General features: G+C 48.1%; 1 protein-coding gene and 1 non-coding gene across 4 annotated transcripts; one reads left to right on the top strand and one right to left on the bottom strand.

Annotated features, from left to right (window-relative positions):
• The first annotated feature begins 90 nt into the window (after nt 1-90).
• LOC122375560 (protein singed-like) lies at nt 91-20,390 on the top strand. 3 transcript variants are annotated; one of them, XM_043355037.1, is made up of 10 exons: nt 91-323; nt 971-1,057; nt 11,838-11,982; nt 14,876-15,158; nt 15,578-15,890; nt 16,851-16,971; nt 17,610-17,766; nt 18,091-18,252; nt 18,589-18,725; nt 19,084-20,390. In XM_043355037.1, exons 1-10 carry the CDS (start codon nt 321-323, stop codon nt 19,281-19,283), a joined length of 1,608 nt encoding a protein of 535 aa, XP_043210972.1. In that variant the 5' UTR covers nt 91-320; the 3' UTR covers nt 19,284-20,390. The 3 variants fall into 3 exon arrangements, with proteins under 3 accessions (XP_043210972.1, XP_043210973.1, XP_043210974.1); XM_043355038.1 differs by lacking the exons at nt 91-323; nt 971-1,057 and adding an exon at nt 1,586-2,091; XM_043355039.1 differs by lacking the exons at nt 91-323; nt 971-1,057 and adding an exon at nt 10,496-10,746.
• On the bottom strand, nt 12,926-13,005 carry Trnal-uag. Its single transcript has one exon. It is a non-coding gene; the product is annotated as a tRNA-Leu (tRNA).
• Nucleotides 20,391-26,625: the final 6,235 nt, after the last annotated feature.

The following is a 26,625-nucleotide window of genomic DNA, read 5'->3' as shown; positions in this document are numbered from 1 at the left end:
CCTAGCGGTACCCGTCTCACTGAGCCGCGTGGAAATTTCGTGAGAGAATTGTCCGACAAACGCGGCGCACATGGCGCGCACCTTGCTGGCGAATGCGGCGCATGATGTGATTTGCGACAGATGTGCGTCAATGTGCGTGAGGCGCTGACACACTCTTTTTGCGTAACGCCCGGTGGCTTGAGATTTTAAACTGTTCATGTTTTTGTTTAATTCCTGTCGTCTGTCGAGTCTAAAAATCCCAGATTGGCGGACTTTGCCATCGAACTCCTTACTGGTTCAAGAGGGTGCTGTTGGCTACACGACTCTTCCCAACTAACGCCATGGTAGGTTCAAAAATAGCCCTCATCTTTGCACTCGAAGGGTGCATATTGTGTCACACACGGCCATCTCATGAGCTCTATCGCATCACTTCAAAAGGCAGTCTTGGTAACTGCACACTGACACTACATATTCTTCAAAGATGCATCGATGTTGCGCTTTACTTATCGGTTATCTCGTATCAATAACTCGAGTTATCGGTGGGCACGAGCCCGGGATTAACTCTTAACCATTCTCAAGGACCTATGTGGGAGATTTAACTACTTGTACTATTTTACTTTAACTACTTGTACACTATTTAAGTGTGTTGACGGCAATGTTTAAAGGGTTCTTTATCAATGATTCTGCTCTTTGGTACCCTGTGGTGGTCATGCGGCTCCAAAAGCAGCACGAGTTTGTTTCGTGTCACTGATCACGAGTGGATAACCAAAGCAATGCAATTTTCGCGCTAACATTTCATTTCAACATAAGTTTATCCGAGCGGATCGGTTTTGATTTTATTTTTTAACGTAAATTTTGACTAACAATCAGTGCATTTTATGACAGCCGAAATGAGCACTACTTGCACAGTTGCTGTAGCCATTCCCAGGCTCCCTTTCTTCGCTCACGATCAAGTATTTTTCCGGTGACACTCCGTCCTCTTATTTGGCAGGACTTCGCCAGCAAGTGCCTGTTATTTAGTCGTGGAGACTCGGTCCAAATCAGAATGCCACGACGCAGTGAATTGAACAAAGTACAGGTATGTTATTGCCAAGTATATAAAGAAACAGTGCATATTAATTTTGTGTGTCCGTAATTTTCGATAGTTTGCCTGAAAAATATCGAAGTTGGCATCCGTAGATCCATATATCCGTCAGTTTTTTAATATCCTCACAATATTGTCCAATTATTTTTTGTCACTTCATTGCCACTGTCACTGTCATGATCGGTTTGTCGGTTTGGTCGTCTGTCAGTCCGTCGAACAAGTCATGTCTTATCGTGTGGTCGCCCATTCTGATGGCATGCGACTGTCCCGTCCGTCAGGGTACATTCCCATTCGTGGCTTACTGGCTGTACCTACCAGTTCCATGCACAAATCCCATGGCATCAGTAGCTTTGCGCCGTCATCTAGGGACGCAGAGTTTCATTGCTCGTTTCTCGAGAGGTTCGGAGACTTGGAGTTGGAGATCGGCCAGAGTTCATCCGCCGTCCACCCCAGAGGTCGTTCTCTATTCCCCGTTGGGCCTCCCAGCGCCGCCCGGTCAGCCGTCCCCCGTTCCAGCCCAGACGGCGCCGGCTGCGCCGCGGCGCCGGTTCGTCCCACATCGGCGCGTCTCGCGATGGGAGCCGTCTGCACCAACAGCTGTTCGATGACCGGTCATCTCCCTCCCTCAGTCGTCACGCCATGAATCGACTCCGACTTTGGTCGGGGAATGGCATCACCACACATCCAAAGCCTTAGTCGCGCGGTCATGCGTGGGTATGTGTCTGTGGCCGATTTTTTCCGGTTGGGTGATCAGCAGCCAGGGAGATCGTTGGTCTCTTTGGTGGAGTCTGTCGGCCGTGGACGACGGTAGCCATTCGACGAGCGAACACCGGAGGCTGCGGATCTCCGGTGCCGGGACTCACGAGACAACGGTGTGAGCTTAGAGAGTGAGAGAGTGAAACACAGTGGACTGTGTGGTCAGGAGTGAAGAGAAGAAGAGAGGCGTCATGCCCATCAACTCCATCTGTCCATTGCCTCATACGGAGCACTGGGAGGACCTGCATGACATGGGCTTCATCCAGCCTTTCGTAAGTGAAACGTCATTCGTTATTTGTTCCGTGCTTGTCCTTTGAAAGATCGATTGTATTAGTGTAGGTTTGATGAATTTGGAATGTGTTTCAAGTCTCGAAACTATCTCTTATGGACAACGTGATACGGCTATTGGATAGTGTTCTTAGATACTTTTCTTTTTACATTAAGATTCACATGCTGCTCAGTGACCATCTTCGACATGGGGCTCATGCATACAAAATGGGATTTAAAAAAAAAGTATTTTTTTTCATTTATTTCAATTGTTTGCATCTGGACCGTTTTGTATAATGATTTTGAATATTGTATTTGTTTTGTCGTGGTTCACGTCTCGCTTTAATGGAGCTGTTATGTAGATTATATTAATCCCGTTCCCGACCCACAATGCTATGCCCGAGACTATAGAACTCCGAACTCCGCTATGCCCCACTTTTCCGCTTGGTTGATTTCGCGCCACGGCACTATGGAAATTCGAGATCCATAGTAGGCCGTGCATTCCTGGTATCCATGGGTTCAAATGTTCGACATTTCACCACTGTCGGTGTTGGCATAGATGACATTTGAGCCGGAGCTCGGCTGAATTCAAATTGTAACTGGTAATTCGGCTCATGCCCATGTTAGCTATCTATCTCGATGCGATCCAAATTCAACGGCAAGTAGGTTGAGGCCGTGAAGTGTCATGGCCAAAATACGCAGAACAAAAAATAGCCTACGTGATGAACTGTGCCAGACTTGATAAACTCTAGAAATGTTTTTGTAACTTTTGGTTATGAGCTCTCGATTGTTGCGGACGGAAATAACTTTTCAGCACGTGCAATGCACAGACAGGATTAGATTGAGCTGAAAGGCAACCTCAAAGGTGAGCGAAAATTTGAGAATTTCGTCGTAGATTTAAGTGAAACTGGGGTTGGTTGGGATGGTGAAGAAAAGCATTTTAAGCATTCAAGTAAACACTAACTTGAATTTTGAAGGTTTTTGGGAATAGAATAGCGGATAATCTTTTTGTTCAAAGTTAAACTCGCCGAACTACCATGCCAATTTTCGCGTATGATGATAGCGCCCCATCCACAAAGGCGGTGGCACCTCTGTCCTCTTCCTCAATGACGCTCTTCCCACTTGGATCAAAGAAGAAGAAATACCAGCACAGGTCCATCACAGCTGACACCCCGCCGGTCAGGAAGCCGACCGTCCGAACACCAGAGAGCTTCAACGTGAACGTGCCACAGGGGGTGTTGACCAGTCTGACCCAGGCGAACGCCATCGGCGGCTCCAGACTAACCCTGGGCCGACCCGCGTCGATGATGCATCCTGCCTACCAAAAGTGGAAATTGAAGGAGCCGGCTCGAAGGGAACTCTCCCAGGGCGACGGCAAGTCGGGCCTCAAGGACGCCATCCAGAAGATCAACAGGTTGACCCTGAACACGCCAGCCATGCCCCCGGGTCAGAAGATGGACCTGGCGTCACGGACACTAGCCGCAAAGGAGAGGAAAAGCGCACTCAAGTCGCACATCGTAGATTTGTCGAATCTCTTTCACGCAAAATCAAAAGTCCAGGCAACATTCGTCAACAAAAGTAACGCAAAGAAGCAGCAAGACTTGAAGAACGATATCATGAAATATTTTGAAGAGAACGGCATGGCTATGTCGTTTTTGAATAACGTCAAAGGCATGACCCCGATCAAGTTCTACCGGCCCAGTCTCCCAACCATCGCGGAAGAGACTGACGAAGAAATGGCGAAGATCAGCTAATACAGTATCGAAACTACCAACCCGCTTTGATTTATCAATGACGAATTTTGCGAACACATCTACAATGGTTTGCCAGTGTAATGCTTCATATCAGGATCAAATTTCAGTCACATTCGACATACCAATTTGCACGCAGGGTTATGGTGCCTTGTCTCTGACGTCCAACGTCCATAATATTTTGCTGTCCCATTCAGTCTCGCGTCAACGTCAAAATGTCTGGCTGAAGTCCGAGTCTAATAAGAATCTTGAACACGTTTTGTTTATTTCGGAGTACCAGCGTTAGACTTTTGAATTCCATGTATAAGATATGCTACCAAATTACATTTTATTACATACAAAAATTACATTCTATTACATTACATACAAATTACAAATGATCAAAATTTGATATTCCAAATTTGATATATCAAACGTTTCTTTGGGGTCTCACGTTACTGACAGGGACGGAACTTTACCATTTCGTCATTCTTTGCACAAACAAACAACTTATGCAAATTTAATCAATTTTATAGCGAGTATCCTCATCGTAACCTTTTCATTTAATCGCGATAGTTTTACCGCTAGACACCGTTCCGGAGTCACTCATCAGCCTGCTGGCGCTGCCCCATCGTCCGACCTCTTTCCCAGCTGTCTATTACACCAGCTGGTCAGTTTTCACCAAGTGGAGAAAATACTTCACAGTGGCAGCAGAGACGTATTTACATATACGGCGCAGCTGCAGATCTAAAGCGCGGGCTTGGTGCATATTGAATACGGGTTTTGAGGTGCATATCGATCGCGATTTTAGGTGTCAACAGTCAACACACTTGCAAATATTAATTGGAATTTAATTGCCAATATCGATCCCAGGTTTTGGTGCTGGATGGTGTGATGTAGCTCACTCACAACGATCACCGGTGTGGGTTTTAGTTCACACGATGACAGCTCACCGGTGCATGGTTTTGGAGCAAGGCTGTCATCAGTGCGGGCTTTAGTGCACTGGCGCTGTCACCAATCTCTAATCGTCTGGCCCTTGGCGAGAGCTGATGGGAGGGGGGGGGGGGGGGCGGCTGACACAGCGTGGGTGGAGAACGAGTAGCCGGTGGAGGTGACTGACACATCGGTAACATAATTCACCCCACCCCACCCTCCTCCCCTATAGCTGTCAGACAGAGAGCGGGTGAACTCACGTTTCCCCACCGCCGCCGGTGTGTGATGCAGTTATGACTGGTCTGGTGACTCATGGGCCCGCCATGTGGCGCTCCGACATGAGTTGTACGACTCTCTGAGGAGTCGGTACGGGGAACTGGCGGCGCCAGATGCGAGGGAAACTAGACAGAGAGCTGCAGAGCCAATCACTGCGGCTGCACAGGGGCTGTGCGGAATCGTGGCACATCCCCAATCACATAGACATCGTCAGATCCGCGATAGTGTTCCGCTTTAGGAAAGAATTGCGTTGCAAAGAGTAACTGATTTACTGTTTTATTTCTTTATCATCATCATAATCATCAACTTATTACACATCCTTGACGGATACATTCACGCAAATACAATCAGTGCTTCATCCCAACTTCATCCATTGAAAGTCTATATATGGCCTTGGCTGACCGCATCACAGGTCAACAATCTGATGAGACCCCAGGCACAAGCATCATTTATCAGCCATCGTTTCATTTAATTTTCAGTCATCTTTGAGACATAACCATCTAAACGTTCCGCATTCATTCTTTGAAACATCCATTGCTTATCACTTCAATAACTCTCCGTTAACCAATTGGCCTTAATACTGTCGGCCATGCGTGGCTGTTCGCGGCAGCGGCTACATAATCTTCAAATTACTGCAATATCACGTGACGATGCTCACCATAGTAGATGCTCACCATAGTAGATAGGAAAGAGGCATAGGGAGCGGATGCTCATAGGATGCTGCCTCTTCTCAGTGTCATATGACGGTCATATCTGTTCTTGAATGCGTTGATGCTTGGACTCAGTACCACATGTTCAGGCAGTTGGTTCCACTGGTCCACAACTCTTGAGGAGAAAAATTGATTGCGTCTGTGCAGCCGATGCCTTGGCTTTTGCAGTCTGAGAGCATGTCCGCGTGTCCTTTCCCTGTTTGTACTGGTCTCTAGTTTCAAAAACTCTTCTCCAGCATTCACCTTGTCATGTCCATGGACCAGCTTGTAGACTTCAATCATGTCCCCTCTAATCCTTCGATCTGCCAGTGATGTCAGTTTCAGTTGGTCTAAACGATCTTGGTAAGGGAGATTGACGAGTTCAGGTACGAGTTTTGTCGCTCTCCTTTGGATCCTCTCCAACTTGTTGACATCCTTTTGGAGAAACGGGGACCAAGCTTGGATGGCATATTCCATGTGAGGGCGTATCAGTGTTCTGTAAATTGGCAGGAACATTTCCTTGTCCATGAAGGTAAATGTCCTCTTCACTCTTCCCAGCATGGAGTTCGCTGCAGCTGCCGCTCTCGTCACCTGCTCTGATACTTTGAGGTCTGGCGTTATTGTGATTCCCAGGTCCTTTTCTTTAATGGTTGAGGTAAGAGTGGTGTCCCCCATTGAGTAGGTGTACAGTGGATTTTTTGTCCCGAAATGCATCACCTTGCATTTGTCTTCATTGAAGGTAAGCAGCCATTTCTTGGTCCACTGTTGCAGCCTGTCAATATCTTCCTGGAGGACAAGCTGGTCATCAGGGCTTCTTATCCTTCGGTAAACTTTGGCATCGTCTGCAAAAAGTTTTCCACGTGACTGGAGGCCCTCCAGGAGATCGTCAATGTAGATCAGAAATAGGGTTGGGCCCAGGACACTACCCTGTGGCACTCCACTCCAAACCTCTCTCCATCCTGAGTGGCAACCTTGCACTGCCACCCTCTGCTCACGTCCAATCAAGAAGTCTGTTATCCAGTGCAGAATTTGTCCGTCCAAGCCCATTCTTCGTACCTTAGCAATGAGGTGCTGGTGTGGGACAGTGTCAAATGCCTTGCGGCAGTCAAGGTACAGGGTATCCACGCATTCCCCCTCATCAATAGCATTCTCAACATCATAAAGGTACTCCAACATTTGAGTCAGGCATGATTTGTTTGACCGAAAACCATGCTGCTGTTGGCTAAGCAGGTCGTCTGTCTCAAGATGGTTGACAATCTTCTGCCTGATCAGCTTCTCCATGATCTTACAGGGCACTGAGGTCAAACTAACAGGTCGGTAGTTCAGTGGATCTGATCGGTTCCCCTTTTTTAAGATGGGTGTTACATTTGCCCTCTTCCAGTCCTTAGGCAAGCGACCCGACTCAATTGAGCGAGAGAAGATGATGGACAGTGGCACTGCAAGGCTAGTGGCACATTCCTTGAGCACAATGGGGTGTACTCCATCTGGGCCAGGTGCTGATGGTGTCTTTTGTTTAAGCAGTAAAGCCCTTACCTCCACTGGGTCAATGATACACTGCTCCAGCTTGTCATCCAGAACTGTCTCCAATGTTGGTGGTTCTGTCCCCTCTGATTTCTTGAAGACCTGCTGGAATCGTCTTCATCTTTGGGTTTGACATGTTTTCTGCCAGAAACGACGCAGAGAACATCACAAACAGAATGATTCTGGTCATTACTGAACGACGTATCGCGGGATTGCGTGAGTGTTTTGGTGCCATTCCTTGAATGCAAGAGGCGATTGTTGACTGACACACAAGGACAAGACCCATACAGCCTGTCAGGAGCGCGAACTTTTAACTTTCAATGCCCATGCCAGTGAGAAGATAGCCTGCATTCCTTTATCCGGAGCTCATCACCTTTGACAGTCGCAAGTGGCAGTCCTGAAGTATCAGATTTTGACCTGGATTAACGATGCAATGCACAGTTAGCTTGGACCCAAGATTGGACCTCTGCACTGGCAGATACCCCTGATGAATGAGTGCCTTATCGAGCCCTGCTGTTATCCGGAACATAAACGGTATCGGAAAGCGAAATGTGTCACGTTTTAAGACTTTTACAAATAGGATCACGACCAATGTAAATCAACTGTCAGATATTATGGTTCGCGGACAAAGAATAATGCACTGGGTATAGTGACTGCTTATTGTTTATCTCAATGCTGAACAAATGATAATGTGCCCGTAAATGTTAACTGTTCCGTTCAGAGTGCGGCTGTTCATCATTCCTTCTAATGTTGGGTTGATATTTCCTGATATGATTCATGATGAGCGATATATTTTGCTGCGAGCTATGTCCATGTGCCTTGCTGTGTATTGTATTTATGTTTAAAATGTCCTTGCATTTTATCGTTCCGAGCTAGCGGGAGCACACAGTGCCTTTATCCCATCTTGACAAACGAAAACTCGGTCTCTACCCGTCAATGTCATTCGATACTGCTGTTTTGATGGCCGCTGATGTCACGGAAAACAGACAAAATCTGCAGCAGACCGTGGCACAGACTGCACAGACTGCCGACCACACGGCACGCAGACTGCGGCGCATGTGTGACTCAGACTTCAAAGACCCCGCCGGTGGTGACTCTGCAGACTGCAACAGACTGTGCAGAATGCACCAGACCGGGCAGACTTCAGAGTCTGCCGCTGGTCGGCTGGCTGGCCACAAACAATGCACGATCCTGGGAACAATGAATCTCCCCGGCCCTTCCGCTACCAGCTCCGGAAAGGGTGATGACCAACATTACTGGGCATAGAGTCACAGGGGTCAGCGGCAGGGTCACAGAGGTTAGTGACAGCTCAGGTAGTCACGGGTCACAAGAGCTAGTGGCGGGTTGATGGTCAGGGTCATGATCAGTCACAGATCATTCGCAATGTCACTGAAATCATCAGGAGCCACCGAGTTTCATCGTGGGGCATTAAAAGGGTTATTGGAAAGTCTTAAGTTCCAATGTGCCGTCTTTATCTTGACCAGTGCGTCACTTCTCTCAGTATCTAATCCCAATCACTTGTTTACATCGGTGAGAAGAGGCAGTGCCTGTCTCTCTGCTTTTATAGCGATGTTTATAATTCGGAACGGGACAAACATAACCGTCACTGACCCCGCCGATCTGACAATTTCCATTCCCCTTCGATTTGACATCAACCAATCGATTCCGCGGCATCGAATCTACATCAACCTCCGGCGCCAGACAGATATTTGGTCGAGCTCGGTGGGTCATCAGGAGCCATCGTCATATAAGGCATGAAGCTATGCCGACCAATCATAGCACCGTGAAGATTCTATGCTCTGGCATGTGTCAGAGCCGATTATTATTCGACTGTTTTCATGGCTGACGAATCAAATCATCACCGTCTACCTACCTCAATTGGATGCATGTTTATTTCAGTCACCCCCCCCCCCCTCCCCCCACACACACACCACACTGCACCTTTTTCTTCAGTTTGAAAGAGTTGGAGTTAGATTTGAAAAAAGACTTACACTTTAACTTGAAAAAGATGTCTTTCAATTTGAATTACACCTTTTCAAATTGAAGTGCATCATTTTCAAACTGAAGGAAAACAAGATGAAGTTCCATTCGCACCAATCTCATCCCTCCTTTCAGTCCCCCTACAGCGCTGTTGGACAACACCACGGATGGAACTGCGTGCCTGTTTACCATCAAGTCCGATACCCAGCGCGGGACGGGCAGCGAGGGATAGGGCGGGGGGGGGAGGGGAGGGGAAGGGAAGACCGACCAGATGCCGCCCGAGCAAGGTCAGATTCCGGAATGGCAGCCATCCGGGAGCCAGCGGTTCTCTGTGGGAGCCGAGCTGTAGGTACGTCGGTTTGAGTGTGGTGTGGGGCTGCAGACTGGTTGGGAACTTGGAGAGCGGAGGAGAGATGGGTACTGGGAGTGAGTTGATGGCTCTTAGTTTTTCAGAGGATCTAAATTCTACATGTATTAAGTCGCTGTAGCCGGTTTGACCGAACCACAAATCTGCGGTAAATTTTCAATTTTCACACCATCCGTTGTCCCATTTCATTCCGAACATCCAACCTCAGACACACGTGCTCAAAAGCCAAATCCGTCTTTTACTGGCATTAGCGGTGGTGGCACTAGTAAAAATGGAACTGCACTAACAGAGGAATAGTGGCGCCAGTGAGTGAAACCTGGCGCGGTCTGGTTTTCCGTCACTAGTCACCGCCGCCGTCTCTCCCAGCGTCACGTCATCGCTGGAATCCTCCGCTACCCTTCCGCCCGCCCTCCACCCCACCCTCTGTTTCCCCCTCCTACAACCCCAGACTGCGACCAGTCGACTTGCCAGCCATCCCGGCAGTCAGCCATCTAGTCGGTGAGCCGATTAGCTAGGCACTAGGCAGCCAGCTAGCCAGCCAGCTAGCCAGTCAGCCAGTCAGCCGATAAGCTAAGCAACCATCTAGCCAGTCAGCCAGCCAGTCCAGCCAGGCTAGTCATCCAGCCAGTCAGCTATCCAGCCAGTCAGCCATCTAGCCAGCCAGCCAGCTAGCCAGCCTAGCCAGCCAATCAGCTAGCTAGGCCGGCCAGGCTGGCCGACCGTCCAGTCAACCGGCCCGTTGTTGGTCACGCTGGCGGGCGGGCGGGCGGGTGGATGGATGTCTAGCGGAGTAGCGGAGTGCGACAAAGCCCCCAGCGTGGCTCAGCAGCGTGGCGAGGCGGGGTGGCGCCGGGTGGCGGCGGCGCGACGGAGGGTGGAAAGGCTGGGCGGCAGGCGGCGGGCGGCGCTGGGCAGCAGCGTGGCGGGCAGCGGTGTGGCGGGCGGCGGCGGCGGGCGGCGAGCGGCGAGCGGGCAGTCGTGGTTCTGAGGCCGTGGGGAGAGGTTGCGTGTCGGGGATTGGTGAACGAGGCCCGTGTGAGGCGGTGGAAAGTGAGAATCGGAATCGAGTGTGAGAAAGAGGGATAGAGGAGGTGTGGAGTGACGATAGTGAAGGAGAAAGAGGGTGCTGGAAGGAAGTGATTTCTGGAGACGTCTGAATATTGGGTATGTTTTACAGCATCCTAGACAGTGACCCCTCATATTTTTGCATTAGAAACAATATCAAACTAGAAATGCATAAAACTCATAATGAAGGCTTCCCATGGTTGAAAGGCTGGTCTTTGCCAAACCTGCCTTTTTATAACGACGGTCAATGAGGGTCCGATCAAGATTTTGACCCTAACCTTGACAGTTGACCTTGCCCGGGGCCTCATTTGACGGGAAGGAGGCAACGGTAAGACTACCGTGAACTTCCTCTGGAATAAGAAAACCTTTTCAGTTTTCTTTCAAACGCTCCCTGTTGCGCACTGATGCACAAAGCTAAAACCTGCGCCCAACTTAAGTTAGGTGTTTGAAATTGTGACTAGAAATAAAGCTGCTTAAGAATACCTAACTAATGTTGAGTAGTGTCTTGAACATATGTTTGAGACTGTCTTCATTACGTTGATCCGTCTCACGACATAAAAAAGCTTCTTATTTACTCTTGTTCGCCTCAAAGCAAACCATGTTCATGGAAGCTCCGACCTTAGCAGCATTTAATTGACTCGACTTACCTGCCCTTAGTTGACATCTGATTTACGTTTACCTGCCCAAACCTGAGGCGAGTTTGCCCGACAGAAAAATCGACGCGTGCGGATATTTTTTGCCTAAAGTCACCCCAGATTATTGCCAGTACGCAAACAAAAACAACACTATGATATAAAAATGATTTCAGGCATTAGGCATGGCATTACGTGGATTTCACATCAGACTTTTTGTTAACGTGGCTGGTTTACCCGGTATGTGGGCTACTTTGCGATGCAAAAATACCGGGGGCCGGCGATTTTCTGTTCGTAAACTGATCTCTGATCTTCTCTCCAGTAGCTTCTCTTAAAATGATCATTTAAATAGCAGCAGCGAATCGAACAGCCTCACTCACTTTTCCTGACCTGACCTGATCTATGCTGCCTCTGCCTCTCAGATAAAAAATGAACGGTAGCACCAGCTCAACGAACCCAGAACCTGATCCAAATAAATTTTCCCCCGGCCTGACCTCACCTCACCTCACCTCACCTGACCTGACCTCTAACCTTTGACCTCTGACCTCTGCTCCACAGATGGACAAGATGAACGGCAGCAGCAACGGTATGAACGGCGGCACGTGCGAGCCAGCCACCGACGAGAGGGCCTGGACGGTGGGCCTGCTCAGCGGCGGAAAATACCTCACAGCTGAGACCTTCGGCTTCAAAATCAACGCCAATGGTACGTGAAAGCGGAAAGGTGAAAGTGAACCACTCGTGTAGCTTAGTGTGATCTATCATCTAATATAATTAAATTGATAAAAATCAGGGCTGCGGAGTCGATGGATTTCCGATGACTCCGTCTCCGGCTCCGACTCCGACTTTCAAAAGCCAATTCCGACTCCGACTCCAAACTCCGGGCAGAACTGTCGACTTCGAACGACTCAAACTCCGACTCCGCAGACCTGGCAGTACTGCGGAGTCGACGGAGTTTCGATGACTCCGACTCCGGCTCCGGTTTCCAAAACCGATACCGGCTCTGATTCCGACTCCGACCGACCTCGATTCCGACTCCGAAGCCCCAGATTTAATCATCAGGAAGTGAAATGGAGGACCTATTTTGTCGTTCACATGGTGTTTATTGAGGCACAAGCTGTAACATTTTTTGGCATGATTTTAAGTGTTATTGGGAATAGAAGTAATATAACACCAATTATCATTGCTTGATTTAAAGTGTTTTAGACCAAGAATTTGCGTACTTTCATTCACCTATTCAACGATTAGGCACCATATAACTTTATGTGATTTTAGAATACGGGCGAAAGAAGTTAATTGCTGCATACTCGTCCCATTTAATCGACGTTGATTCAGCTATGAAGCGTCTTCAGTGACTTGTGATCAATGAGCATGGCCATGGATCACCAGATACTGGATAGTGAATAGTGAGCCACTATCAAGTATGCATTTAAATCGATCTTAGGAGTTTAATTGGTTTGCACTTTGCACCCTTGCCTGAGGCCTCCCCCTGTCTCACATGCTTCGTGAGCCTGGAAAGGATAAAAGCAATATGTCGGGTTGGGGGTTGGGGGGTGGGGGCTGAGGGCCGGAGCATGCATCATCACTATGTTGTATGGGGTCACTTGGTCTGACCAAAATCGATGCGCCGCTTTCAACAGGAATAAGTTTGGCAGCGGTGGGATTCGAACCCACGCCCTTTCGGACTGGTGCCTAAAACCAGCGCCTTAGACCACTCGGCCACGCTACCACGGAAGAAAAGATGCTCCAAATGTAGTATATTATGGTGTCCTGTTTCTGGAGTCGTTCATTGATTCATTCACTTATTCATTCATTCATTCAATTTCTCATTACGAGCCGTCACAGTCAACAAATGAACTTTTCGTCGGCTCTTAGCAACTCCGACACCCGAATAAAGCGTGTCCTCCCGTTCACAATACCTATCAGTTATCACTTCCTCACTATGTGAAGTGCGGGTGCGTCAGTGGAGTCGGCCCAGTGAGCTCGGCCTGGGTCTCTGTTATGGATGCGGTGTGTTCGGGGAGTTTTAAGCCGTCTATGGTGCGCTGCAGTTAGGTAGGTATATGTGACGGGCAGGGCTGCGGGGTTTATGGATTTTCAGTGACTCCGACTCTAACTCCAACTCCAGCTTTCATTTTTCAAGAACCATCTCCGACTCCGAGCAGAACGGTCTACTCTGACCAACTCGAACTCTGACTGTGACTCCGCAGACCTGGCAGGGCCTCGTAGTCGATGGATTCTCGGTGACTCCGACTCCGGCTCTGGTTTCCCTAATCGATTCCGACTCCGGTCAGAACTGTCGACTCCAACCAACTCCGACTCCGACTCCGCAGCCCTGGAGACGGTCAGCTGACTGGCTTCGGGCTCAGCTAACTGACTTAGGCTTTAGTCAGTGGCTGTTGTGACAAAGGGTGGTATCGGTCTCAGGGTTAGCCACATAATTCGTCGTGGCAGTTTGATTCAGTCAGTTATGATTCAGTCAGTTATGGTACTTTGCGGTGCGATTCACTTCGTTGCAGAACTTGTATTTCAATTCAGTCCGTCGTTGGAAGTCTTATTGCATTCGACTCATTTGCAGAAACTCGTAGTTTGGATTCAGTCAGAGATTGTTCTATGGATTGGGACTGCATGAACTTGGTCGAAGGGGATACTCGCGATGCTTTCATGATGACTACTTCAGTTGATCGTATGCCCCGAGTCGCTCATTGACTGTCATCTTTCGTGGTCGCTCGGCGGCTGAATCACTCGATAACGGCGGTATTGCACGATCAGCAAAGGCCAATCGGCTTGCGACGATTTGGAAAACGAATGCATATCTGTCACACTGCTTAGAGGACGGTACAGACACGCCTAGCCGAATGTATGTCAATGCTGAAGGCATTTCTCGTAGTTTTCACTTTCCTGGCCGCACCGCCTCCAGCACCGCACTATTGAAGGGCCAGTTTTTGCCACTGCGTTCGGGAAAGTCTCGCAGCTGTTCTTCGGTTGGTGTGGCCACAAAGGCACCGCATATCACACTAGTCACATCTTCTCAGAACCTACCGCATATTGGCCGACCACGGCCTTCAGATAAATTAGTTTTTAACGTTTTACGGCTAGCGCTGGCTTTCGCCTGGTTTCACTCTATTGACTGTAGCATGCACAAGCACGGATTAGTTTTATCCGTTCGCTTCTGCGATACTTTTGCACAGATCGCTTGAAGTGGGTTGATATAGATAATAAATGGCTTTTGACAACATTACCTTTGTAACGGTGCTGAAATGTACATTTTGTACACGCTTACAACAACGTAGCCCTGTTATAATATCAGTTTTAAGTGTTTGCGTTGAGTGCGACTTAACCGTTTTGAAATGCGTCCTCAGGCAACCCCTCGTCCACTTTGCTAGCAGGTATATGATATGATTACACACTCGCCTAGTCAAGTGTTGTAGGACTCGTGACACAACTTAGGCACTGAGAAGTGAGTACGCCATGGCACAGTATCGTAAAAAATCAACATCTCAACAGCCCAACCTCCCGAGTAAAGCGGAATATTCACCTAAGCCTAGCTTCGAACCCTCGACTTTCCCCTCACTAACTCAATTTCTTTCCCTCCGCAGGCACCTCCCTGAAGAAGAAGCAGCTATGGACAATGCAGCCGACTGGAGACGCCGGTCAGATCTCACTTCGCTCCCATCTGGGCAAATACCTGGCCGTCGACTCCTTCGGCAACGTTACCTGCGAGTCTGATGAGCTGGAGGCGGGTGGCGTGTTCGAGATCGCGCTCTCCACAGATGGAAGTGGCCGGTGGGCGCTCAAGAACGTGGAGCGGAAGTATTTCCTCGGATCTGCAGGAGATAAACTCGTCTGCAACGCCAAGGCGCCGGCGGATTCTGAACTCTGGTGAGAAGTGGTGGGCTTCGGTGGTGTAATGAAATCAAAATGAAATAGATTATCAGATAACGTTTATACTAAGTGAGCTTTCTTGGTAACCGAACACTACTTAATGCTGCTTTGACTTATCAAATTAATTTACATCGCATCCTTTCTATTCAAATACCACTCATACATTATTTTATCGGACGTGCCTAAACAATTGAATGCCGGTGCCGTCTTGGTTACGTTTTTAGCTGCCTTTGTGCCACTGATTGAAAGACAATTCGACTCCACATCTGTTGCCTGAGCAAATCCTATTGTTCGCATGCATCGTTGTCATGCCATCGCTATCTGCATGTTTTTGCCGTCACATTTTTGCTTTCGTGACCTCGTCTTCGAATTCCGCTGGACGTTCTTATATCTGACCCTGACCTGACCTTTCACAGGTATGTCCATCTAGCCGCGCGACCTCAGGTCAATCTGTACAGTCTGGGTCGAAAGCGGTTCGCGCATCTCTCCGAGGACCAGGACGAGATCCATGTGGACGCCAACATCCCCTGGGGCGAGGACACCCTATTCACATTGGAGTTCCGCGACAACCACTACGCGCTGCACACGTGTAACAACCTCTACCTGCATCGCGAGGGAGGACTGCAGAGCTCGTGTGCCGAAGACTGCCTGTTCAGCATCGAGTACCACAACGGCAGTCTGGCACTCCGGGACCGGACGGGGAAGTACCTCTCACCGGTCGGGTCAAAGGTGAGAGATGCGCTTTGAAAACCACCTGTGATGTTTGCTATGCACAAAAACGTAAGCAAGCGTTGGTGTTGTTGCCCATAGAAAACCTTCGCCATATACGTAAAATAGGTGGGATATGGCACCTAGACATGGGGAACACAGCCTCGAGATGTACCCTTCACCAAGATCAAATGGTAAAGATCGCACGGATTCATACCGTCAACGAATTAATTGTCAGAGTGGGGGAATAAAGGTGCACGCTCAGATAAGATATGTTTCTTGCTATGCAGTATCGACATGTTAACATTTTAGTTCGACGTGCATTGCATTAAAACAAATGTGATAGCAAACCGTCATTGTCTTCAAGGGTGAGGGATTGCGAAAGCCTACAGATAATAAAACGGCTCTTTGGGTCCGAGAAATGTCGTGCTTCGATTGTTTGCCAATAGTTTTTTTTTTCGCTAGTGATTCCTATTGTTTCGGCCAGCCGCAAGTAAGATGTGGTTTTCCACTGCATGCAAGCAGGTGGAAGGAGTACCTGTGAATGATACTGCTTCTCGTCCTTGGTTGATATCATAAGCCTCTCACTTCACCTTGGGGTCGTACATAACACGTTCAAGATGCACTGCCGATAGTGAAGGAGAAAGTCCGTCGGCTGTTTTCAATGGTTGTTTGTCCCAAACACTTCCCGATTGGTCATTGAATTCAAGAGGAAAAACTCTGCTCACTCAGCTTTATTAAATAGATATTTCCACTAGTTACCTTAGGCTGAAGTCGTTTCAGAAAATCAACAAACAAATATCGACAAACCAGGATTTGGCTCTGATAATCATTCGCAAGCTTTCACATTGTCTTGTGCATTTTCCTCCAACGTTTGCTCATTGTGATCTGTGTTTGAAGATGAGTAATTTTGTGTGCTTCCAATGTCGTTTTCTGTGCATTTTATAACACCATGCTAATCCGCCCCTCCCTCTCCCCCAGGCGCAGCTGAAATCCCGCGGTATTGCCGTCACCAAAGACGAACTGTTCACACTGGAGAATTCGCTGCCCCAGGCCTGCTTCTCGGCTGCCCTCAACGACCGATACGTCAGCGTGAAACAAGGTCCGTTGCGGGTCATTTGAGAGACAGTTCAGATAGCCAGATAGTTCAGTTAGTTCAGACTGACGGGTGACGGGTGGAGTTGTTGCTGAGTGGACAATGCGGAGTGATAGGGTCAGATTGGGTCAGCCGGGTAAGATAGAGTTTCTGATGAGAAAGACGAAGGGATAAGGCTGAATCAGATGAACCGGGGAGGATTCAGTGTGTTGGAATGTAAATTGCATGCTAGTTGAGGGACATATCACCAGTGCTGATGGATGCAAGACTCTCCGTTCTTATCACTTCTCTCTGTGTGTCAGTTTTCGAAACGGCTTGTGTGCTATATCTACATTGAGTCTGTTTCCCCACAAACTGTTGAGGTGTTGGCCTATCACGATGCAACTTTATGATTCTTACTATCTTCATGTCATTTTATTTATCTTTTATCTTGATCCATCTCTGTCTCATCCCTTTTACTAGACTTATACATACTATGTCTACTGTCTACCCACCATTGTTTACATTGATCTTATGTCGTCAATATAGTGTTGCCCTGCATGATCTTTTCATGCTTCTTTCACATTTAGCTCCGATCTCTCCAACATCTTGACCTCTCGTTGACCTCACATTGACCTCGCTTTAACCCCTACCACCCTCCCCAGGCATTGACGTCACGGCCAACCAGGAGGAGGTGGAACAGACGGAGCGATTCCTGCTCGAGTTCGACCCCGACACCCGGCGCTGGTACATTCGTACCATGCAGGACCGCTACTGGACCCTGGAGAGCTCCGGTGGCATCCAGGCGGCCGCCGGGAAAAAGTAAGGCATGGCGAGGAGACGGGTGGGTTAGGGTTTGTGGGACTGTTTAGATGCATGATGAATTGGGTCAGCTGCCAAATCATTCTTCTGATCAAACGTGTATTGGTTTAAGCGACATTAACATGAGTCGTTTTGTACTTGAAACGTTGGCCAAATTCCTTTGTAGCGGTGGATACAAGATGTGATTTGGCAAAAAAGGTTACAAATGTCCTCTCACGACCCCTAACGCCTTGTCATCATTCCCTCTACCACCCTGTTCCGTGTTGTCACTTATTAATCACCCTTTTGTCACGTCTTTTCACTTTTGTTACGTCTTTTCGTCAGGTCTTCCAACTCCCTGTTTGACCTGGTCTGGCACGGTGATGGTTCCGTATCGCTGAGAGCCAACAACGGCAAGTGTCTGTCCGCCAAGAAGTCGGGCCACCTGTTCGCCAATTCTGAGGAGAACGAGGAGAATGCCAAATTCTACTTCTACTTGATCAACAGGTTTGTGGTAATCACGGGAAGGAGGAATAATTGGGAGGGTGGAGATATTGTTAGAGACAGGGGACGCATGTGTGATGGCCGAAATAGTAATGCTAGGTTGTTATATGACTTATTCGGTTACATTTTAGAAACATGTATTAGACGGGACATTAGAAGTTGTTATGAAAGATACAGCGCCAATATATAATCAGAAATGCAGGCAGCTTAAGTGAACTTTTTTCGTTGTTAAATTGTTTCGCTTCTGATCCCGAAAGCTCGAATCAATCATCATGATACGATTTCCACTCGTGTGTTCACAATGTGTTTGGATTAACCCACAAACCTCTGTTGTTTCAGGCCAATTCTGGTGCTGAAGTGTGACCAGGGCTTTGTCGGCTACAAGAGCTCCTCCTCCACGAAGCTCGAGTGTAACAAGACCAACTACGAGACCGTGCACGTGGAGCGGGGCGACAAGGGACGCGTGTTCTTCAAAGGTCAGTTCATTGGCGGAACGCGATTTGTATATGATTCGCTCCTTAGTGCTCGATATCGATCATTTCCGATACTTGACAAAGGATGGCTTACTCCTGTATTTAGGGTAAATGTCACAGCATACGATTAAGTTTCAAGTGTACATTCATGTTCTTGTACAGTATTGCACTGAACAATTGTTTTACCATCGTTGCCAAATGAGGGACCGTCTTATCTGTTTGATGATCGCTGCTGCTCCCTAAGCAAGATGTTATCTTTGTGATTGCACGTGTCACCGAACGCATGAGCAGCTCTTGTTCGATGTCTCATGGATATTCGTCTTGGAGTCTGTGCCTGACAATTTCTTTCCGCCTTTCTCAGGTCAGAATGGCAAGTACTGGACATCCGAGGACGGCATCTCTGCCTCTGGCGACGTACCCCACCCGTTCTTCATGGAGCTACGCGAGCCCACCAGGATGTGCATCAAGGACGAGCACGGGGGCTATCTCTGCGCTCAAAAGAACGGCGCCTTCGCTCTGGATAATACCGATGTGTCCGGAGCCACCTACTGGGAGTTTTAGAATAAGGGCTTTCTTTGGGCACACAGTGCTGTGATTGTGACAAGAAGGCAATGCTTAATGCCTTTGGGAAGGTTGGAAGAAAACTTAAGGGAAGTTCCTCTTAGAGTGGTGCGTGTGTGGAGTGTCCACGTGCAGAAATCTACGAATTATTTTGCTAGGTTTTGAACTCTGCGAGTTGTGAATATCGCTGGTGATTCGGGAGCGAAAGTCAGGCTGTTGGCTTCTTTGTGATCGGTGAGCTAAGACAGCCAGATTACTTGAGTCACGCTGGATTGACTATATAGAGGGCTTCTCGAGAGTAAAAGTGTTTCCTCGTTGAAGAGAACCTTTTGTATCACACCGATGTGGCTAAAAAGCGTGCCAGACAGCGTGTGAACCAATACCCTGGTATGAACTATGATTCCTCCTCTCTGCTCGTATGCTATCAGAAAGACAATCGTTTTGATGTTGTAAGACGCCCGATTTCTTACATTTGCTAGTGAGCGGGGATCAAATAATGTCCAGAGTATGAGTTCTGGGTGAGCTGAAGTGAGCTCACCGTTCCGTGCTTCTATCCTCAGGATACTGAAATCCTTCTCCTCCACGCCGTAACCCCCCTCCGGGCTGGACAGGCAACTTTATCTCATGCGGGCTGCTCCCTTGGAGCGGCACCGCTGCTCCTGAGGGAGCGCACCCCGTAGCCGGGTGCAGTGAGTGCCTTGGGGCTGGGTGGCCTGTCCTCTGGACGGGCTCAGCCCCGGCGACTCACTAGGTTGCCTGCCCAGACCAATGTCTCCCCCTAATTCCTATCATCCTTCCGGCTCTGCAATGGTCTTGTCAGACCGAAAGGGCCTAACCCAACAAAACAAAAAAACAAACAAAATGAAGTGAGCTAAGTGAGTCTGGATGGACTGGAATGAGTTTCTGTTAAGCTCCGTTTGAGCTGGAGTGAGCAGTGTTTTTACGTGGTGAAAGATGATATAGGATGTAACACTGACTGATTTCTCGACTGGAGATGAAGCTCTATTATTTTGTCGGACTTGTGGTTTTGTCCTCTGCTTCTCGCCAATACTGATGAATGGCATCTGTGCAGATATTTATGTGAATAAACTGTGAGCTACTAATCGAGATATCGTTATTTTCTTTCAACTCAGGGCAGGGACAGATCGTTCGTTCGTGGATCGTGACTTTTAGTTTTAATGATGTGCGTTACTTCAGTATAGTTTCATAGTGGAAACCGGATTTGTGACATGTAACGAGTAGTTTTTTTTTTTTTTTTTTTGTTGGGTTAGGCCCTTTCGGTCGACAAGACCATTGCAGAGCCGGAAGGATGATAGGAATTAGGGGGAGACATTGGTCTGGGCAGGCACCCTAGTGAGTCGCCGGGGCTGAGCCCGTCCAGAGGACAGGCCACCCAGCCCCAAGGCACTCACTGCACCCGGCTACGGGGTGCGCTCCCTCGGGAGCAGCGGTGCCGCTCCAAGGGAGCAGCCCGCATGAGATAAAGTTGCCTGTCCAGCCCGGAAGGGGGTTGTGGCGTGGAGGAGAAGGATTTCAGTATCCTGAGGATAGAAGCACGGATAGGTGAACGAGTAGTGATTATTTCAGTCCCTGTAGCTTGTAAAACAGGACTTTCTATGTCGTTTCTATGTCAGATTTGTTTTCACTTTCGACGACAGATGGCATGAGAGAATCAGGGTAGACATTGGACTGCGTAGAACATCGGCTGGTTTGCCGTATCGGTTGGAGCCAGACAGTTGGGACAGATGTTCCCGTTGGGAGAACACTCAGCCGATCAAGCGGTCACATCAGAGGAACGTGCTGCTATAGGCGCTGCCCACACCGATTGTCTGGTGCCTGGTGGGGTGGTGGTCAGTCCGTAGCAGGGATGCACGCTCATTGATCAATGATCAATGTCCATCGAACACTAAGGATGAGGATCATGAAGGGACGCATACATCGATCCCGTGCATGGCAATGACGAAGGACGCACGCACGAATTTCAGGTCACTGGGCCCTCATCTCTTATACGGCCTTGGCCCTCATGGTGCTATGCTAGTGACATCTGGTGGTTTGTGCAGATGGCGCTGCCGAAGCACCAGAGGCGGCCGATAGTAAGACACCTTATGGTGCTGCCATCTGCAGAGTATGAGTAGTAAACGAACAATCACATCTGACAGCTCGTGAACAGCGTTATGCGAAGTGGAGCTATCAGCTAATGAAAGCTGGGGTTTGTTTCTGCCTGGAACATTGGAATTAAACATGCCTACGCAAGAAAAGCATCTCAGCGAAAGCACAAAACGTGTTCACCCGTTCTATTTCCTCACGAGACCGGTGCATTCTTGACTCTTCCCGGTTTCGGACTGACGGTCACCTCACTATGCAGCCTTTGGAGAGGTGTTCTCGAGGCCAGGGGGCGGGGGGCTGTACCTATAGGCCTTGGCAGCTACAACAGGAGCATCTGTGTCCGGTGTTGTCGTTTGACCGGCTGGGTGGCACGTTTCACCAGGGAGAAGTTCTCCCCAACGGAATGGGCTCAGCTGTTGTTGCGGGCACACCAGTCGGTGGTCAAATCAGCGCAATGCCTGGCCCTTATATCTCATTTCAGTGGCCCCGAAATTGTATCAATAGACGGAGTGAAGCTTACCCAACAGATAAAATGGAACACAAAGCTGGCCTAATGGGAGGTGGATTTATTTAGAGCCTGCGATCTTCACTGAGACTTGGGCCCGTCTTTCTGGGAACTTTAAGCGTTTTATACCGTTTTTTGTTAAGTTTTTGAAAATCACGACTCAGCGATTCCAGGGGTGGAGAATTAGGGGTTTTGGGGGTGCTCGAGCACCCCCTAAAATTCAAAAGTCACCGTGCAATAGTGCTCCAGGGGTGCTTAATTTACGTCTGAGACATAAACTGCTTTGCGTAAGCCGCGAGGAGAGTGATGCTGCTTGGAAATCGTACCTACACATGCCTTTCTACGCAAGAATTCGAAGCTTCCATTCGCCAGATGCTAGAAAAGCACCCCCTGGGATTATGACAATTCTCCGCCCTGAGCGATTCTGTTGAATCGCTTGTAAGTTGTATGTCGTCGAGTTAGAGCTAAATTAAATCATTTAATTGAGATGACAAATTGGCACGGACAACAAAGTTTGTGACAAATGCGTTTATTGAACCATAATAGTTGCGATAGCACTGTATTGCGAATTGCAATTGCGATGTTTAGACAGTACTTTGAATCGTCAATTTTAAAACCACTGATGACAAAAACACGCGGCAGACATCCCGCTGTTAAATCACTTATGACAAAATGGCACACTGGAGAAACGACGATACAAAATTGCTTGTGATATAAGCCAACAATACCCACATCTATCGCTGTCATTTCCAAGTCTGACACACAGCCCCCAGCCCAGCCCAGCAAAGGCATCGTCTCACATTCATTAGCAGTAACGAGCATATATCCATCGCACAGTCTATTCGGTTCCTTTCACGTCTGGCTCAACGAGGTCGGAAAATCTGCGGAAGACTGGCGAGATTAGATAATCTATCTTCGAGACGAAGGGAGTTGGCAGAGGGTTCAGTGGAGCCTCATGATGCCATGCAGTGCGAGAGAATAAGTAATCCCGGCTTTGCCACTGGCGGGTGATATTCTTTCGAATCCAATGCTTTTGAATAAATGCTTGGTTTAGATCCAAGCTCATTGGCTTGAGAATGCCAGTTGTAAGGACCGAAGACTCCGTTGGTATAAAAAAAATCGTGGTTAAGCCTCATTGGTCATTTGGTAGTGATTTAACCCGCGCCCCACTGGGGGGGGGGGCTATTTATAGCCCCCCCTCCCGTTTTTCTGCAATAACTTTCAAACCGCTTGACGGATCGATGCCAAACTTACAGTACCTTTGGCTTCATCAATTTGACACCTTGTGTCAAAATTTGAACTTCGTAGCTACCATAGGTCGGCCGGAAATGACGTCAGAGTGACGTCATGTTCGGCCGATTTCGACGCAAAACATTGAACCACGGCAATCGCTCCCAAGAGCTCAGTTTTTAAGCTAGATCCAATTTCTTTGCATGAAAGGACTCAGAATTGACCGCGCTATCAAACTGCTATCTCGAATTTTCAAAATTTTGAAAATTTCGAAAATTTGAGATAATAATATTCAAAATATGTATTTCTATATTTTTTCAAACAGTTTTTGACTTTTCGAAAAAACCAGAATATATGTGACAGAACGCTTGATTATGACTAACTCTAGCAAGTTTTAGCTAAATATCTTCAAAAATGGCCAAGTTATACGCATTATTGCAAAAAATTCACAATTATTAATTTTTCAAATCAATTTTTCAGTACGTATTTGACATCGTACACCAATATAAATGGCACCATCGTGTTCCTGAGCTCAAACTGCATCCAATAGACACCTTTTTTGTTGAAAAATTTTAACTTCAAAATTTGACCTTTTTTGCCCTGAAAGTGACCTGACCTAAGCTAAATTCGACTCAAAATGACCTCGAATGACACAGACGACATCAAATTCGAAATCTATGGCCTAAATGGACCATAAAACATGTGTCACGTGACCGACGCATGATAAAATATTTTCGTGACCTGTGATGACCTGACCTTGACCTGAAAATCAAAGTAAAAGCTTGGTACCCTCAGGGTATCTAGAGCATCTGTTTAAGAGTGTGTGTACCAAAAATGAGCCTGATCTGACTTGTAAGACGGCGGCCAGAGCCCAAAATGTGAACAAGCCAAAATGCTAATAATTTTTACTTTGACCTGACCTGTGACGTCATCGGTGACCTCGAGGTCAATGAAATTAGGTTTCGTTCAACAGTTTTTCCGGGGCTATCAGACGCCGTTTGAATTTTGACGATCGGCCCAGTAGTTTCGGAGTTAGGAGGGGGGGCTATGAATAGCCCCCCCCCCCCCCCCCAGTAGGGCGTGTTATACACAGACCCCAGTGGGGCGCGGGTTAATCTTCAGTACCAGAGATCGTATGCAGCAACACTCCAAGCAGAAGTTCCAATAATGCCCATTAGAGATGTCAATCGGATACCAACATTTTGGTATACCGATACCAAACCGATACCAACTTGGTATTTGGTATTTCAATCCTCCTATATTTGGTATATTGTTGGTATTATGAACCCTCATTAATATATAAGAGGCTGATAAATTGGTATAAATTTGGTATTTGCCTAATGTTTCTAGGTTGGTTCGGTTTCGGTATTTCCTCACGGTTTTGGTTGTTATTTGGTTTGGTATCGGTATTCTGATTTTCTGTAATTGACATCACGAATGCCCATGCATGGAGTCGCGCCGCCACGTCTGTCCACTACGTGCACCCCCGGCGCCGGGCGCTGACGCCGCCTCTGCCGCGTGACACGACCTCTAGCGGCTGTTTCGGGTCAGGTCGGGGCGGCGCAGTGACCGTGTACCGCGGCCGGGGTGTGCTTGTGAGAGTGGTCCGTGCGATGTGTTGATAGATATGACGGCTGGTGTGGTAACCATTGAGTGCAGATGTGAGTGGTGAAGGACTGCGCTGCCGGGACGCAGGAGTTGTAGCTGTCTGCCGCCACCAGCAGATAGGTGAGTACCTACCAGAAACAGCTATGCCCAATCTTATAAATGCTGTATAGTCGACTACAGAATGATGTTCCACTTTTCACAGGCAATTATTTGCCTGGAGTGGTAGGCTGTGCCCCATCACACGGGCTGAGTTCACAAATTATAGCTTTGTCCCAATGCTCACAATCGACACGCTTAATTGCGTGATAAACGGCACAACTTAGTGCTCCGGTCAACTGACAGCTTATGAGGAGTGGCACATCATTCTGTAGTCGACTATACTTTCCTATTTACGGCATTTGGTTTGGTACAATTTTTATGACACCGATGATGCGTAACCGAGTCAACGAAACAATGCCTCGGACCGCCAACGTACGATGGACTGTTAGATGCCCAGCTTTCAGCTGTCAGGACGACTCAGCTGTCAAACCCGGACCGAGTGCTCACTGCTCCCCCCCCCCCCCCACCCACGCTTGAGAGGGGGATAAGGTTATTATTCTTGGGCCGAAATGCCCGAAATCACAACAAAAGATAGAAAAAATGCATCTAAATTACCAGTCACTGGAGCCCCTATATCTTTATTTTCTTGAAACCAATAGTACCGAGGTCAGACAGTGCCAACGGGCAACGAGTCATATACCGCATTTATCAAATTGGACCCTGATATTTGATGAGGTCATCGTGACTGTATAGGTATCGTTGGGAGAACACTGTAAAGTCCAGGCCAGCTTTGCCATGCGCAATCAATCACTTGCACTCAAAACACATGAAAAACGAGGAAACGCAGTGAGGCAGGAGGGTGGGAGCGCAAATGAAGAAGCTCCCAGCAGCGCAACCGACCGCCTGTCGCGGCGCAGGCTGCAGACGGCTAATTTGGGGAAGTGAAGTCCTATTTTAGGAGTAACTATATAGTTAGCTACTCATCCTCTGACCCTTTCACATCATTGTACCATTTGGGGCGATACATCGCTCAAATAACACGTACTTCCCGCGGAAAACCACGCTGATTTCCCTCGTATCCACCCAGCCAAACCTCAAGTCCTACCTTCTAACCCCCTGTGCCTTGCTGTAGCGGGCTGCCTTTGATCTGACACGCTGCGGCATCCAAGCGATGCAAATTTGGCAGCCAGCTCGGAGCTCGCAACTCTGGTTAGCAACTCCACGCGGTCCTGAGGGCTTCGACAGCTCTGTTGGCAGGGTATGACGGGAAGGGTAAAGTGCTGTGAGAGACACCGCATTTCCATCGCGTGACGGTCAAAGTTCCCTCAGGTATGTAATTGAATCAGTCCTAGGAAAGTGTCCAAAGAGTTGGCTGGGCGGAGAACATGTGCGTTACAATTGTGGCGTGGAATGTCTTAGAAGTTGGAGAGTACGGGTGGGCTGCATTTTTGCAATTTGCGCGAGCATAGTCTGGCAAGATATTATGCTCTTGTTAGATTTACCCAGAAAGCAAGCTGTTATGGTGTTCATGTATGATAATTATTTCAGATTACAGGTAAGCGCAAGACCCCTATGGATCAAATTAATTTTAGCGTGGCATACAATGCTTTCCAGGAACCATTCTGAGTGACGACCCACGAACACCACTAACACAACCAACCAAGGAGCTTCAGACAAGCCAAGGCATCTATCTGTTGAAACGGCTAGAAATAGTTCAAATTATACAATATGCATCATAGTTAAAATTGGATCCCCCTAGAATACAACACAAAGCCACACATCTTCACAGGGCACAAACCCAGTCGACCAAACTGATTTAGGTGGATACAAATCTAGTTCTAGCTTTTTTACAAC

This window comes from Amphibalanus amphitrite, unplaced genomic scaffold (assembly GCF_019059575.1).
Source record: "Amphibalanus amphitrite isolate SeventyFive unplaced genomic scaffold, NRLGWU_Aamphi_draft 001870F_arrow, whole genome shotgun sequence".
NCBI lineage: Eukaryota > Metazoa > Arthropoda > Thecostraca > Balanomorpha > Balanidae > Amphibalanus > Amphibalanus amphitrite.
The sequence above is the reverse complement of the archived record's forward strand: the minus strand, read 5'-3'. Positions and strand labels throughout refer to the sequence as shown.

Excerpts from the sequence above, each read along its gene's own strand:
- LOC122375560 (XM_043355037.1), top strand. Across the intron at positions 11,983-14,875 it reads CTTCAAAATCAACGCCAATG|GCACCTCCCTGAAGAAGAAG; the intron begins GTACGTGAAAGC and ends TTCCCTCCGCAG. Across the intron at positions 18,726-19,083 it reads GGGACGCGTGTTCTTCAAAG|GTCAGAATGGCAAGTACTGG; the intron begins GTCAGTTCATTG and ends CGCCTTTCTCAG.